The sequence below is a fragment of the Diceros bicornis genome, chromosome X (genome assembly GCF_020826845.1).
Source record: "Diceros bicornis minor isolate mBicDic1 chromosome X, mDicBic1.mat.cur, whole genome shotgun sequence".
NCBI classification, from domain to species: domain Eukaryota; kingdom Metazoa; phylum Chordata; class Mammalia; order Perissodactyla; family Rhinocerotidae; genus Diceros; species Diceros bicornis.
Genome location: NC_080781.1, coordinates 114,376,973 through 114,393,412, shown reverse-complemented (window position 1 = coordinate 114,393,412; position 16,440 = coordinate 114,376,973). Strand labels below are relative to the sequence as shown.

Sequence of the window (16,440 nt, the reverse complement as noted above, 5' to 3'; positions counted from 1 at the left end):
TTTTTTCTTTTGTGAGGGAGATCAGCCCTGAGCTAACATCCGTGCTAATCCTCCTCTTTTTTTGCTGAGGAACACCGGCTCTGAGCTAACATCTATTGCCAATCCTCCTCCTTTTTTTCCCCAAAGCCCCAGTAGATAGTTGTATGTCATAGTTGCACATCCTTCTAGTTGCTGTATGTGGGACGTGGCCTCAGCATGGCCGGAGAAGCGGTGCATCGGTGCGTGCCCGGGATCTGAACCCGGGCTGCCAGTAGCGGAGCGCACGCACTTAACCGCTAAGCCACGGGGCCGGCCCGATATACCACGTTTTCTTAATCCAATCATCAGTCGAGGGACACTTAGGTTGCTTCCACTTCTTGGCTATGGTGAATAATGCTGCAATGAACATAGGGGTGCATAAGCCTCTTTGGATTGTTGATTTCAGGTTAGTTGGATAGATTCCCAGTAACGGGATGGCTGGGTCATAGGGCATCTCTATTTTTAAGTCTTTGAGGAATCTCCATACCGTTTTCCATAGAGGCTGCACCAGTTTGCATTCCCACCAGCTGTGTATAAGGGTTCCTGTTTCTCCACATCCTCTCCAATACTTGCTGTTTTTTGTCTTGGTGATTATAGCCATTCTAACGGGCGTGAGGTGGTATCTGTGTTGTTTTGATTTGCATTTCCCTGATGATTTGCGATGTTGAACATCTTTTCATGTGCCTATTGGCCATCTGTATATCTTCTTTGGAGAAGTATCTGTTCATTTCCTCTGCCCATTTTTTGATCGAGTTGTTTGTTTTTTTGTTGTTCAGTTGTGTGAGTTCTTTATATATTGTGGAGATCAACCCCTTGTCAGATGTATGTTTTGCAAATATTCTCTCCCAGCTGGTGGGTTGTCTGTTCATCTTGATTCTGGTTTCGTTTGTCTTATAGAAGCTCTTTAATCTGATAAAGTCCCACTTGTTTATTTTTTCTTTAGTTTCCCTAGTCTGGGTAAGCATGTCATCCGAAAAGATTCCTTTATAACCATTGTCAAATAGTGTGTTGCTTATATTTTCTTCCATGAGTTTTATAGTTTCAGGTCTCACCTTCAGGTCCTTGATCCATGTAATTAGATTTTACTTTTTAATTCAGAATGATGGTTCTTAGCCTTTTAACACAAGCATTTAGTTCATTGTTCTTTAATTTTATATATAGATATACAAAATTTATCTTACATCTCCTTTTATGTTTTCTAATTGACCTGTCTAGTTTGTGTCTTGCCTTCATTTAGATAAATTATTTTATCTCAGTATTATTTTCTCTGCTAGTCCAAAAAATAAATTTTTATTTTTTAGTATTTATGATTGAAATTACAGTTAAGATTTTTTAATTTATAATGATCTGAAGTTAATTGATATTTGTACCATTTTTCATGATAATCCAGTTTTACACTTCCCAGATAATATGTGATTTTTTTTGAACTTTATTGAGTAATAATTGACAAATATAATTGTGCATATTTAAAGTATACAATGTGATGATTTGATATACATGTACATTGTAGAATGATTACTAAGAGCAAGATAATTAACACCTCCATCACCTCACATAGTTAACATAGTCACCTCTTCTTTTTTTGGTGGTGAGAATGCTTAAGATTTACTCACAGCAACTTTCAAGTATACAATACCCTATTATTAACTGTAGTCACCATGCTCTACATTAGATCCTCAGAACTTCTTCTTATAACTGAAAATTTGTACCCTTTGACCTATATCACCCCATTTCCGCCTCCCTCCAGCCCTGGCAACCACCATTCTATTCCATTTCTATGAAATCGGCTTTTTTTTTGGATTCCATATGTAAGTGATACCATACAGTATTTGTCTTTGTCTGGCTTACTTCACTTAGCATAATGCCTTCCAGATTCATCCATTTTGTTACAAATAGCAGGATTTCCTTCTTTTTTATGGCTGAATAATATTCCATTGTGTATATATACCACATTTTCTTTATTCATTCATCTGTTGAAGGACATTTCGATTGTTTTCATATCTTGGCTATCGTGAATAATGTTGCAGTGAAAATGGGTGTGCAGATATCTCTTTGGGATTCTGATTTCAATTCCTTTGGACACAAACCCAGGAGTGGGATTGCTGGATCGTATGGTAGTTCTATTTTTAATTTTTTGAAGAACTACTGTACTGTTTTCCAAAATGGCTATACCATTTTGCATCCCCCCCAACAATGTATGAGGGTTCCCTTTTTTCTACATCCCTCGCCAACTTTTGTTATCTCTTGTCTTTTTGATAATAGCCAACCTAACAGGTGTGAGGTGATATCTCATTGTGGTAGTGATTTGCATTTCCCTGGTGATTAATGATGTTGAGCACTTTTTCGTATACCTATTGGCAGTCTGTATATCTTTTTTGGAAAAATGTCTGTTCAGATCCTTTGCCCATTTTTTAACTGGATTATTTGCTTTTTTGCTATTGAGTTGTATGAGGTCTATATATTTTGGATATTAACCCCTTATCAGATACAGTAGTCCCCCCGTTGTCCATGGTTTTGCTTTCCATGGTTTCAGTTACCCATGGTCAACCACAGTCTGAAAATATTAAATGGAAAATTCCAGAAATAAACAATTCGTAAGTTTTAAATTGCACACTGTTCTGAGTAGTGTGATAAAATCTTGCACTGTCCTCCCCCCCCCCCCGGGGATGCTATGTCACAATGCCTACGTCATTCACCTCACTTCATCTCATCACGTGGGCATTATATTATCTCACATCATCATAAAAAGAAGGGTGAGTACAGTACAATAAGATATTTTGAGAGAGAGAGAGACCACATTCATATAACTTTTATTATAGTATATTGCTTTAGTTGTTCTATTTTATTATTAGTTATTGTTGTTAATCTCTTACTGTGCCTAATTTATAAATTAAACTTTATCACAGGCCTGTATGTATAGGAAAAAACATAGTATATATAGGGTTCGGTACTATCTGAGGTTTCAGGCATCCACTAGGGGTCTTGGAATGTATCCCCCATGGATAAGGGAGGACTACTGTATATGGTTTGTGAATATTTTCTACCATTCTGTAGGTTGCCTTTTCAATTTATTGATTGTTTCTTTTGCTATGCAGAAGCTCTTTAATTTGATGTAGTCCCACTTGTTTATTTTACAGTTGACTGGAATATACTTTTTCCACACGAACTCTTGGGCCCACCCTAAATTTAGATCTTCTTGTCATTTCACCTGAATTATTGCCCCATAATACCTGTATCATTCTTGCATCTCCCTGCTCTAAATCATCCTACCTTCTGCCTCAAGATTAGCCTTTCTAATGTACCCAAACCTCTCCCCTCTTCTTAAAAACCTTTAATAGCTTTCCATCCTTTACTAAATAAACCCTTTAGGACTGGCACTCAAGGCTCTATAGAATATGATGCCATCCTTTCCCTCCAACCCTATCTCCAACTGCCCTTCTATATATATACACATACCTTACACCCTAGCTTTACAGTTTCACTCCTTTTGTTTTGTTTCAAGCTGTTCCTTCCACGTGGAACATCCTTCCCAACAGCTCTGTTGAAATCCTCTCCCTCCTTTAAGGCCCATCTTCAATACCACTTCCCATAAATACCCTCTTCTGATTCATTCTTTCATTCATTCATTCATTCATTGAATAAATATGTACTGATCGCATACTGTTTACCTACATTCTTCTAGTTACTAGGAATAAAGCAATGAACAAAACAGCCACAGCCTCATGGAGCTTATATTCTATTGGGAGAAAACAGGCAGTAAACAATAAATACATACAACATCTGGTATGTTAGGTGGTGATAAGTGGTAAGTAGAAAAATAAAGGAAGATAAAGGAGATAGAGACAGCTAGGAATGAGGAGTATCCTCCACCGAAATACCTTTCCCTCCTTTGAATACTCAGAGCACTTATTTTCCACACAAAATGTGGTTATTTGTGTACTTGTTCAATTTCCTCCCTTACATTTAAAGCTCCTTGAGAGTAAGAACAGCGTCTTACTCATCTCTTTATCTCCTGCAGCTACCAAGACAGCGCTCAATAGATAATGGTTTAAAATGAATCAAATGATAGAAATAAATGCAATAGTAGTTTAAGAGGAGGAAGAGATTGATATGGTGGTTAGTTAGGGAAGGCTCCTTGGAAGATATCTAATTTGGGTAAGGCCTTGAAAGATGAGTGGGGTGGGGAGGGAGAAAGAGTTGAGTGAGCCATTTTGATATATCTGTTCTTGAAAACTAAAACCCATTGCTTCATAAATTAAGATTAATATTATGTGTAATTTTCTTTACCTTTAAAACCAGTGTTTCAGAAGGGAAGGGCAATAGACACCGGAGAAGTTGACATTGGTGCACAGGTCATGCAGACCATTCCACCTGGCTTATTCTGGCGTTTCCAGATTACCATCCACCATCCTATATATCTGAAATTCAATATTTCTTTAGCCAAGGACTCTCTGCTGGGAATTTATGGCAGAAGAAACATTCCACCTACACACACTCAGGTATTTGATATTATGAGTATTTCTTGACCCTTTTAGGGGGTGGTGGGATGAATAGTTCAGGGTTTATGACTTGCCAAGTATGTAGGAATCAAAGGTGAAAGCAGACAATCTTTGTAATGAGCAAATATCCAGAATAATCACACTCAACTGAATGAAAAAATGGCATTGAGAAATAAGGAATACCATTTAGCAGAGCATATTCAGAAAAGGAAGCTTAAGAAAATACTCTTGAAACTTGAATTCTGCTTCCTGGAACAGGATGATCATGAGACTTCCCAGGCCCCTCAACTTACTTAGCTTTGGTGCCCGCATTCCCTTCACTGCTTCCATACATCCGTGACCCCTTGGCCCAGTGAAGGAATGCAAATCAATAAGGGAAATGAGTCAAAAAGGAAGGTTTTATCTTATAGGGAGAAATTTTTCCTTGTTATTGTTAATAATTGGTGGTGTAGTGGTTAAGATTCAACGCTCTGGCCACCGCAGCCTGGGTTCGTTTCCCAGTTGGGGGACCACACCACCATCTGTCAGTTGTCAGACTGTGGCGGCTGTGTTGTTGCTGTGATGCTGAAAGCTGTGCCACCAGTATTTCAAATACCAGCAGGGTCACCCATGGTGGGCAGGTTTCAGCGGAGCTTCCAGACTAGACAGATTAGGAAGAAGGACCTGGCCACCCACTTCTGAAAAAACTGGCCATGAAAACCCTATGAATAGAAGTGGAGCATTGTCTGATACAGCACCAGAAAGTGAGAGGATGGCGCAAAAAGACTGGGCAGAGTTCTGCTCTGCTCTACACAGAGTCACTAGAGTCGGAATCGACTCCATGGCACTAACAACAATTGTTAATAATAACTCAAATATGTAATACCTCTGTGGTCTTACAAAGCCCTTCCATAAACCTTAGCCACCTCATTTCTCTCATTTTCATTTTGTTATCTCTTCCTTACATGAACCCGGTTGGGGCCCTGCTCCGCCTAGGAAGTAGCATAAGGAATCCCAACCATCTGGTCCTTGCTTTATTTTTCAACAGATAGAACTGTAGTCCAAACCTTACCCTCTGGGTCAGAATAGGCAGGGAATTAGAATGCCATTCAAATGTGACTCTTAAAAAAAGTGTCCAAGGAAATGTGTGCCTTGTGCTTGTCCACTATTAGGGAAAAAAAAAAAAAGAGTCCTTTGAATATTTAATTATTCTACCACAAAGGTAGTAAATGATGATGAATGTTCTCAAATTTTTGACTGTTCATTTACTTGTTTTAAAAACCGTAAAACTCTTTTTAATTTGTAGACAAGGTCATAGTAACATTTCTGAGGGAAATGTGTGGTTTCAAGTATCTTCTATCACATACTTGAAATATCAATTTCTAAAATATCAGAGATTCTCTTGCATAATATTAAACAAGATTTTTTCTATTTCTTGCTTTATTTATTTTTAAACAATTATTTTAAATACTCCAAAATTGAAAGATTTATAACATTTATAAATATAGCAGAGGTTTTTTTCAGAGTAATAATATGGTTTTGCGTTTCAGTATACTTAAGAATGAATAACCTTGTCTGCTTTGCCCACCTCCAAAGCAAAGAAATACGAAATAGAACAATTGATGTTAGACATGTTCACCAGTCTAGAAGTAAAACTAGTGGCTCATATTTGTGTTTGTATTTGTCCCAGTTTGATTTTGTAAAACTAATGGATGGAAAACAACTGGTCAAGCAGGACTCCAAGGGCTCCGATGATGCCCAGCACTCCCCTCGGAACCTGATCTTGACCTCCCTGCAGGAGACAGGTTTCATAGAGTATATGGACCAAGGGCCTTGGTATCTGGCATTTTACAATGACGGAAAAAAGATGGAGCAAGTATTCGTGTTAACTACAGCAATTGGTAAGCTGCCTTCGCTATTATTTTGAATGACAGTATAATTCTAGAAAGACACAATCAGTGGTGAAAGTGATAGAGACGTTATTTAAGCTTATTGCTCATTATTCAGGATAGGTCACTATGAGAAAGGCTTATATTGTTGTTGTCATTAATGTTGTTTAAATGCTGATTAAGATTTTCTAAATGCTCCATTATTTGCTGCTGTCTTAGGATACTTGCCATGCACCTTTTTATATGTTTTTAAAAGAAATAATTATTTGGATATTATTACCAAGGGTCCCTAGATGAACAACTTCAGTGAAGAAGGGAATAAACGAGAGAAGCCCCGTTAATTCAAGTTCTGTTAGAAAAGAAAAAGCAAATAAATGCCTTTTAAAATGGAAAAACTAGCATCAGCCCAGTTCCTTAGAGCAACTGATTCTAGAACCATTACGGTTTCAAAGTACAACCTAAGAGTGTTTAGAGAAGAGTCCTAAGGATAATAACTTGGGTCATTCAAAGCCCTTTCTTTTAAAATTGTTTAGTTTAAAAATCATCACAATGACTCATTCACTGTGCTCAGAGCCTTTTAAAGCATGTTCTTTTTAATACAACGTCTACACACACTCTTATTCACTTTCACCCTACTTAATCAGAGACATCTCACTCTTGTCATTTTTTTGGTGAATTCATTCCCCACGACTCTTTGTGTGAATAAAGCTGAGCTCTTTAGCAATTTTAGAGCCCTGAAGGTAAACAACTCATAGACACAGTATTTTATTGTGTGAATTTTCCTAAAACATGTCTTTTAAAAGAAGGGAAAATATTTTACAGCCGTCAGTTTTCTATACAACTCTCACCACTTTATCCTTTAGTTAACCTGTTCAACCATATGTTTAGGAAGATGTGTTGACTGTGAATAGATATACCATCTGCTCTTTATAACAATTATGTCCTATTTTTACTTGATGCTGAGAACCTTGCCACAGTAGAAAATGGTATTGTAGCCGTAAGATTATCAAAAACTTTCCTCTAAAATAATCAGAAAGGCAATAAAAGTACCCTGATGATTTTTCCCTCTAGAGAAAAACTCCACTGATCTTACATCTTCAAAAGACAAAATATTTGCTAAGTTAGAAAAAAATATTTTAAGTCATGACATTGTTTTGCCGCTCACAGACTTAGTGGGGCAGATTCAGCAGACATACCTTTTATGATATTTTTCTATCAAGGCACAATTTTGATAGTGTGAATGCCAATGAGTTATGAGAGGTTGAGTTTCTCCTAAGAAATCAGAGCAATTAAGAGATCTAAAATATTTGTGAAGAAGATTTTCTCTCTTCGTATTATCCTTACCCCTAAGCTCAAGTTAAAACACTAACCAAACTATTAACCTTTCAAAAATAAATAGACCCAGAAACGTGCTTGGAGTTTTTTCCTCCCCCAAAGAACCTAACCTTTGAGATACAGTTCCTGTTATCCAGATATCAAGCTGTCAGTTTCATATGCAACAACATATTTGCTTTTTCCTCATGCAAGTCAGTTTCTTTACTTTTCTGTTGTCTTTTTAAGATTAGAAGCAACAGAAACATTTCTCCTACAATTCCACTCAAAGAGAATCCAAGTAAATTTCTGAAAAAAATCAAAGGTATATAAGGTATTTACTCTAAGTTCTCCCCATTAATTTTTTATTTTTATATTTTATCTTAATCATAGTAAAAAGAGGCTAATATATTTGATTAAACAAATTAAGTTTTGTATGAATTTAACTATTCTAAATGCTGCTCATTTATCTATTTCATGATAATGTTACAATCAGTTGATTGATCTTAAGTATATTTAGTCTGCTACTAATAAGGATCAAGACGGTATTAATAACCAACATTTATTGAATGACTAATATAGGCTAGCCACTGGCCTGTATTAATATATATTATTTTCCTCTGGTATAGACAGAGTTGTCAATATTCCCTAATCTCAGCCAGCCTGCTCTACAACGTTATGTATACCAATTATGGACTGCCCCAAGCACTATACTGGATGCTTTACATTCAGTTATCTTGTTTGATTCTCATCACAACCTTGATAGCATAGGTATAGTGATATTTATATTGCAAATAAGAAACAGAGGCTTGGAATGAGTAAATAATTTGGTAAAGTCTCACAGCCAGCAAGTGGCAAAATTGAGATTTGAGACACCCAGTACGTCGGATTCCAAAGCCCATGCCCTTTAGACCATACTCATTCCATAAGATTATTCATTACCTTTAGTTTCTCCCATGAGAAAACCTGCCAGAAGCAAAACCCATCATCAGTGCAGATGCAGATACCAAGCGGCTTTAGACTCTTGCATAAGAACCGAGTTTTAAGCATCGAACTTTAAGATGATTCTCAACTCGAATGAGCTGGAGTCTAGGAAGTGATTCTGAAGTAAGATTAAAAAGACAGAAGGCAAAGCTTTCTGGAGGCCAACGTAAATAGAAAAACAGGTTCTTTTTCATCACTAGCTATTTCTGTTTTCCTGCTGTAGCCATCCTCCTCCTGGAGTCCCTAGGCTGTCCCAATGTCTCTTTGATACCCAGTGGAGATGGCAGCTTCCCAAACCTCCTATATTGCCTTCTCTTTTCATTTGCATTGCTGGTGTTAAGCTCTGTGCAGTAGCGTGGGCCCAGGGACAGCTCTTAGATAAGTCAATAAGATGTAGGGATTTTTATTTATTTTGATAGCAAACTTTATTAAACATTTTTTCTACAATTGCTACATTCCCACAAGGCTGCTTCCATAAAGTTGTCAATAGAATCTGGTGTGAAATTAAATTCAACTATATTTACCTTTGAAAGCTTCCTCCATGGCCTCCTATTAACCACCCAGGGCAAGGGAAATCCAAATGTAGATTTAAGAACTGCCACTACTGCTTGGTACAAGAAAGCTAGCTGAGAAAATAGAGAAATAATTGTTCCATCTCTGAATGAAACAAACAAACAAAAAGACTCTTTGTGCCTTTTCATAATGACCTTTTAAATAAATTAATGATTTTCTGAAAATAACTAATGTTTCAATGAGTTAAAAATGATGAGCTCTTTGTCAAATATTACATTCCTGCCAGCCCAGTTGTAGTTCAGCAAATGCCATATGTCAATTTCTTATCCAGTTCAGTTTTCTAACATGGGGATGAGAGAAGAGACCATCATAAACCTGCAAAAGGCAATCTGATGTATCAAACTTTGATTGATATTAGTGGCTATTCACACAGCCACTGGATTCGTTCTTAGCTTTCTAAGAATCCCCAAAATGGACTAGATACCACTTTCTTCCTCTTGCTTTATTCTGCCCAAGACAGAGCTCCAAGTCTACGTCAGAAGTTCTCTAACTATGGAAGTCTACTAGCATTGGTTCTAATGCTTTAATGCGGTGAGCACCGCAGGGTCACCTGAGGGATTTGTTAGAATGTAGATTATTGGGCTGCATCCCTCAGAGACAGATTCAGTAAATCTGGAGTGAAGCCCAGCCATCTGCATTTTAAGTGCCTCAGGTAATCCTACTGATACAGGTGGTCAGAAGGCCACAAATGAAGAAAGATTATTTCTCAACCCTCATTATAAATTCTCATAGTTTAGTGGAAGATGCCAAGACCACTTCCTAGAATATCTCCTTCTAATTGGAAAAAGCTCATCCAAGTGAAACTAGATGAAATAGATAATTTGGATTGAAAAGGAAAAACTGGTACCTATGAGAAATATGAGTTTAATGGGCCAGAACATAAAACTCAGAATCCAAGAGTGCTAAGTGTGGAAAACTTACAGAAAAGAGTAATGAGAAGATTATTTTTTTAAAAACTATGAGAGTAAAGCATACATATCATAATAGTTCATGAACTTGGAATTTGATGCTATTATACTCAAATAAAATTTTAAACTAGCAACAATTTTTAATGTCGTTATCAGAGACTGACTTTTGTATAACTTTCTACCTCTTCAGTCAATTACAAGACTTGTGAAAGTTCTGTTGCACTGCACATCGTTATGTCACCAGAACTATCTATGGGCACCTTCAAAGCCTTCTCAGTTCCCCTAAAACCTGTTCTTCTCTAAGAATGGTTTGAAGGGAAATTAGTGGCAGAGAACGGATGGGCATTTACAGTCAAGAAAGCATTTCTCAACAAAATACTTAGGTTCTAATGCTTTTAGTGTTGGTGAATATAATATGAACACTTACTTTAAAAGCCTTCCATTGTCACTTATTAATGAAAATGAAATACTTATTATCATATTTAATCTCTCAAGATAGTAGATTAAACATTTTAAGGTGCTAGAGAAGAAATTTTTATTTGCTATAACCCAAATTTGAAAAGTAAACCATAGACTTAGACTTCTGGGTTTCATTTTTAAGCCCATTTGCTTTTGAGAAATGTCCTATAATCTTAGTACATTTTTAGCTTTATCATCTAGAGCCTTGACGCACTTTTGAGATGAGGTTGGTTTTTAGTTCCACTCTTGAATAGCCAATTCAGCAAATCCAGGGCCCTTTTAATAATTTGGTACTGTGTGTGACATCTTACAGAAAGCTTTGGCATCTGATTTTAAATAGTAAGTGCTCTATAGAGAGCAGAGGGCGAGATTGTTATAGGCCCAGAGTTCTTGCAATTTTAAAAAATTAAGGACTCTATAGCCTGGAGATTTGTTGATTTTTTTTTTCTTTTTCTATTAATAGAAATAATGGATGACTGTTCGACCAATTGCAATGGAAATGGAGAGTGTATCTCTGGCCATTGTCATTGTTTCCCAGGATTCCTTGGGCCTGACTGTGCTAGAGGTAATGTTGCTCTGTTATTCTGATTGATTTAGGGAAATAGATGTCAGGATTAGTGGCACTATTAGGAGGAGAAGTGGTAGTAGCAGAAGCGGTAGCAGCACCACCCACTGCCACTACCAGAAGTTGAGTACTTACTCTGCCAGGCACTGTTTGTGTTACCTCTTTTAATTCCTGCTTCCTACCATAGCCTTGTGGGGTAGATCTACTATTATCCCAGTTTTATGGGCAAAGAAACAACCTCAGAGAAGTGAGGTAACTTAACCAGGGTTACCTAACAGCTGGAATTTGTACCTCGATCCTCCAACCCAACCACTACATGATACTTCTGTTTCCTTCATAAACTAATTTATAATGGATGGACTTTAAGAGTGGGCAAAGTAGAATACTTCTTATACATACTGATGTAAACTATGTAAACTGGAAGGGGTGGGCAATCACCAATCGAGTAAGTAACCTAGAAAGTAAAGACTGGAAAGTCAGAAGTTAAACTTAGCAAACTTGACTGTTTCCTAGACTTGCCCATAGTTTAATTCTTGAAAAGCTTTAGGTAAATCACATTGTGTTTTCTCATAGGCTTACAGTTATTACTTTAGAGATACTTTCTGCTCATTTTCAATGTGTTCTTAAAGTTCTCAGTCTGCTAATACTTTAATCTCCGGTTTCTCAGCCACTCAGTTTCTCTAGATGAAATTCTATTCAACAGAGAATCCTACTTCACTTACTAGGTTCCCAGTACTATGATAGATCTTACGGAAGTGGGTAGGAGGGTAGGAGTGGAAGTGATGGCTGGTATTACAAAAATGAATAAGACAGAAGATACAGGCCTTGCCCTCAGGAAGCCCATAGTTTTACTAGGGAGACAAACAATGACAAAGCAGAGTTAAGTGTTCTAATGAAGGTTTCTGCAATGTGTTATGGGAGTAGACATCTGTCCAGCATAAATCTCTTTAAATGCACATTTTTAAAAAGATAACATTCTATAATATGAATAAATCCCTATTTATTAGTTTTTCAAATTTTCAGGTTTTTCTTCCTAAAAGTAGCATATACATCCACCTGAAGAAGAAAAGCCACAAGAGAAAAATCTCCTAGCTTATAATAAGGATGATAATAATAATAATTGTTTAAAAGTATGGTGGAATCAAAAGCAAGTACTTGAAATCATTTCTCCACTCAAGCTATTTTTATAATTTATCTTTATCCCACTCCCATAAGAGGGAAATTTTGTTTATAATCACGAACATGTGCCTATTTAATAAAGGCTAAGAAAGAAATAGTAAAATTTTTTGCCTGAAATATTATACAAGAATCAATAGAGAATTGCTCTTTGGAGATTTTAAAAGCAGTATGAGAACATTAAAGTTCATTTGCCAACCTTCAGATTCATGCCCTGTGCTGTGTGGTGGGAATGGAGAATACGAGAAAGGACACTGTGTCTGCCGAAATGGCTGGAAGGGGCCAGAGTGTGATGTTCCAGAAGAGCAATGCATTGACCCGACGTGCTTTGGCCACGGCACCTGCATCATGGGAGTCTGCATCTGTGTGCCAGGATACAAAGGAGAAATATGCGAGGAAGGTCAGAGCTCCATTTCAGTCTCTTGCTTCAGACATTTCTCTCACTGAATTGTCCAAGGTGTCATTCTATGCTTCTATAGAGATATAAGTGGTCTTTGCAAACCATAAATGCTCAACATGTCTCCTTAGTACATGGAGCAGGGGATTGGAGTCAGGGGAGTTCATGTCTCTTCTGACAGTCTCTAATATTCACATGAGGCCATATCTGTGACACTTGCAGAGCAGTAATGAAAAATGGCATTTCCTCCCTCATTTTAACACTGTTTTATAACTTGAGAATTTCCATATTGATGATTTTAGGTGTTAATTCATATGTTTTCATTATTACAGAGTTCACTAGGCTGCATCTTGCTTTGAAGTGCATAATAAAAATAATAATATAGGCACATTTGGAACCATTTTGTGAATGCTTTCTTTGGGAGTGATTTCTACTTACCATTATTATTATTGCTTTATATTATTTATCTTTATGCCTCATGCTGAAACTTGACCTCCATACCTAAGGAAGCAGACTTACCAATAATGAGTTTCAAGGCAGTGCCTTTATATTAAAATTCACCCCAAAGGAGCCTTTACACACATACAACATAGTTTGAAATGGCAATAGTTTTATCATTTAAAGAGACACATTGGAAAATAAGTTTACTGGTAATCAGACCTTTTTCATGCCACATTCCTCAAATAAGACTGATTTGAAAAATGATATGAAACCATTACCCTGGGAGATAGTCTCATCACAACTGTTGTTCAGGAAAGAGGCTGCTGAAAATGCACTATAATTGCTTTTTAAAGATGGCTCATTAAGACTATTACACAGCATTCTAAAGGGTTTAATCTCATTCCGCTCCATGAGCAAGCAAGACTTTAGCTTCCCACTTCCCATTAGCAATAGTAGAATTTTGGTGTGAAGATTGTATCTGTTCCAGTGAACGGCATTGGCCCTAGACAAGGCACCAGAATTCCTGAGTTACATTTGGAAATTGTCTTTATGATGATCCAACTGCAATCATTATATGTTGTAAATTCAGATGCTATATGGACACACACATTCACTGAAAAAATGGTGTCTATCACAACATCTACAATTTGGCATGAAAAACATTTAACCTAATTAATTTAGACCCTTCTAATTTAAATTTTGTAAGCAGTTGAAAAAGGACTTAGCCTAAATTTGCTTTCTACAGGTCACTAAGAAAATTTGTAGAATAACCAAGATAGCAAGGAATACCATTTTTAACGGTATAAACTTTTCAAATACAATAGAAAAAGATGTTTTACAGATATCACAGACCAGGAGCCCACAGACTGAACTGGGCCTAGGGATGGGTTTTGTTTGGTTCACATAGTGGTGGTGGTGGTGGCATTTTTGTTGTTGTTTAATGTGACTTATTTGCCAAAATTTAAAAATAGAGAAGTGTCATATAAAAATCTCCATTTCCGGCCCCTCTTGAACAACTAGAAAATCTAATAATCCTGGGCCCGCATTCCTACTTGGTGGCAGTCAACTGGAGCCGAGTAGCAGCAGCTTCCTTTAAACTGGACTCTTGCTCTCAGTTCACTCCCAATGCACTCTGTTTTCTTACATCCAGCCCATCTCGTTCATGTATGCTACCTGACTGGCCCCTTCAGACATATGATTCTGTGCCTCTGATTTAAGTATGACTTACCTATTCAATCTAGGTGGCCTTTTAATAAAATAAACTGTATTAAGTTAAATATTATTTTGTTTATTAAAATTGGTGTTGTATTTTTTTTTTGTGTGTGTGTGTGTGAGGAGATCAGCCCTGAGCTAACATCCGCCAATCCTCCTCTTTTTTTGCTGAGGAAGACGGCCCTGGGCTAACATCTGTGCCCATCTTCCTCCACTTTATATGGGACGCCGCCACAGCATGGCCTACCAAGCAGTGGTCGGTGCGCGCCCGGGATCCGAACCAGCAAACCCCGGGCCGCTGCAGCGGAGCGCGCGCACTTAACTGCTTGCGCCACCAGGCCGGCCCCTGGTGTTGTATTTTGATATAACAAAATGGCCTCCTTCTAAAACAATATTCTCTACTTCAAACTTCCCCTCTCCCTCCAAATAACAAATGAAATCAAATTAGATGTCCCTTCTAGTATTTATTTGCTGATTAGCTCAGGTATTAAAGCATTGTGCTAATGACCCTGAGATCATGGGCTAATTATAATGGCAATAATACTAATTATGATAGTGCTTAGTTAGACTTAACTCTGTTCCATGGCCACAAGCCACACCCTAAAACTAGGCCAGTCTTGCAAATGATGGTAGGTTGTATCAGTCTATTTCCATTGCTGGAAAAGTAATTCAAAGCATATATCCCCATCATGGTAAGTTATTTTAGTCTCATCTTATTTGTATGGGAAGACCAGAAATTTGGAAATCAACTTTCCCATTTCCCATGGAATGGTCACTTAGTTGAAAGCACAAAACAGTTTTCTCCAAGGCAAGCACGGGAATTTACTTCTAAAATAGTTAATACATTTGTTAGAATGTGTGCAAAAATTTCTAGACTCACAGAATCACAGACAAATAGAACTGAATCTGTGATATTCTAAAACATTGAAAACTATGTCACAGTGCCCTGATAGAAAGAGAAGCCACGAAGAAAATAATCTTTAAATTAAGTTTAAAATGTTGCATTTTCAGTGCTTCTAAGGAATAAATGAGAGGTTATAATAAATTGATTATATCATATGATTTCAGGCAACAGCAGTCACCTCACCCAATATCTTGAATAATCCAAACTTAAATGTACATATATAAGTTCCTCTAGACACATCAAGTAAAAGCCATTTTTGGGAGCTGTGATTCCAATTTCAGAAAAGACAAGGAATGACTTACCAAAAATTCTTGGGCTTTTTTGCAAAGTTGAAGAATTCCTATCAAAGGCCCACTCTGGTCCACCCACCATTTGTGTGGGAATACTACATACTGCTCACAATTTCACGCAACATATGTGTGGTTTCCTTCTTCTTCTAAATTTAAGATGCAGCATTTATGATACCCCACAGTATTTTTAAGTGTTAATAACCTAGTTTGAACACAATGTTTACATGAGTCATTTTATTGCCTAGTTAAAACAGCATAAATGATATAATATTAGGAAATCAATGTGAATATCTTGGTTTCATTATTCTAAGTTGTACTGGCCACTGCTGTTCACTTTGAACCTTTTTTGGGCCTTCAGAGGACTGCTTGGACCCAATGTGTTCCAGCCATGGCATCTGTGTAAAAGGAGAATGTCACTGTTCTACCGGTTGGGGAGGAGTCAACTGTGAAACTCCACTTCCTATATGTCAAGAGCAGTGCTCAGGACACGGGACTTTTCTTCTGGACACTGGAATGTGCAGCTGTGATCCCAAGTGGACTGGATCTGACTGCTCAACAGGTACATTGTAGTTATCTCCACCTCTTTCCTCTGCTCCCCAGTTCTCACTGGTCTTTGCCTTAAGGTAGTACTTTTTTTTTTTTTTTTTTTTGATTTTTATTGATATTTTAATGGTTTCTAACATTGTGAAATTTTGGGTTGTACATTTTTGTTTGTCCATCACCCCATATATGACTCCCTTCACCCCTTGTGCCCACCCCCCACCCCCACTTCCCGGGTAACCACAGTCCAGTTTTCTCTGTCCATGTGTTGGTTTATATTCCACATATGAGTGAG

General features: G+C 37.3%; 1 protein-coding gene across 21 annotated transcripts in view; it reads left to right on the top strand.

The window, feature by feature from the left end:
* Window positions 1-16,440, top strand: part of TENM1 (teneurin transmembrane protein 1) — a 780,745-nt gene that overhangs the window by 522,581 nt on the left and 241,724 nt on the right. For all 21 annotated transcript variants that reach the window (XM_058536663.1, XM_058536660.1, XM_058536662.1 and 18 more), the window contains 5 exons: window positions 4,318-4,517; window positions 6,187-6,397; window positions 11,084-11,185; window positions 12,567-12,761; window positions 15,964-16,164. In XM_058536663.1, coding sequence (XP_058392646.1) covers window positions 4,318-4,517; window positions 6,187-6,397; window positions 11,084-11,185; window positions 12,567-12,761; window positions 15,964-16,164 — 909 coding nt within the window. The remainder of the gene's footprint in view (window positions 1-4,317; window positions 4,518-6,186; window positions 6,398-11,083; window positions 11,186-12,566; window positions 12,762-15,963; window positions 16,165-16,440) is intronic.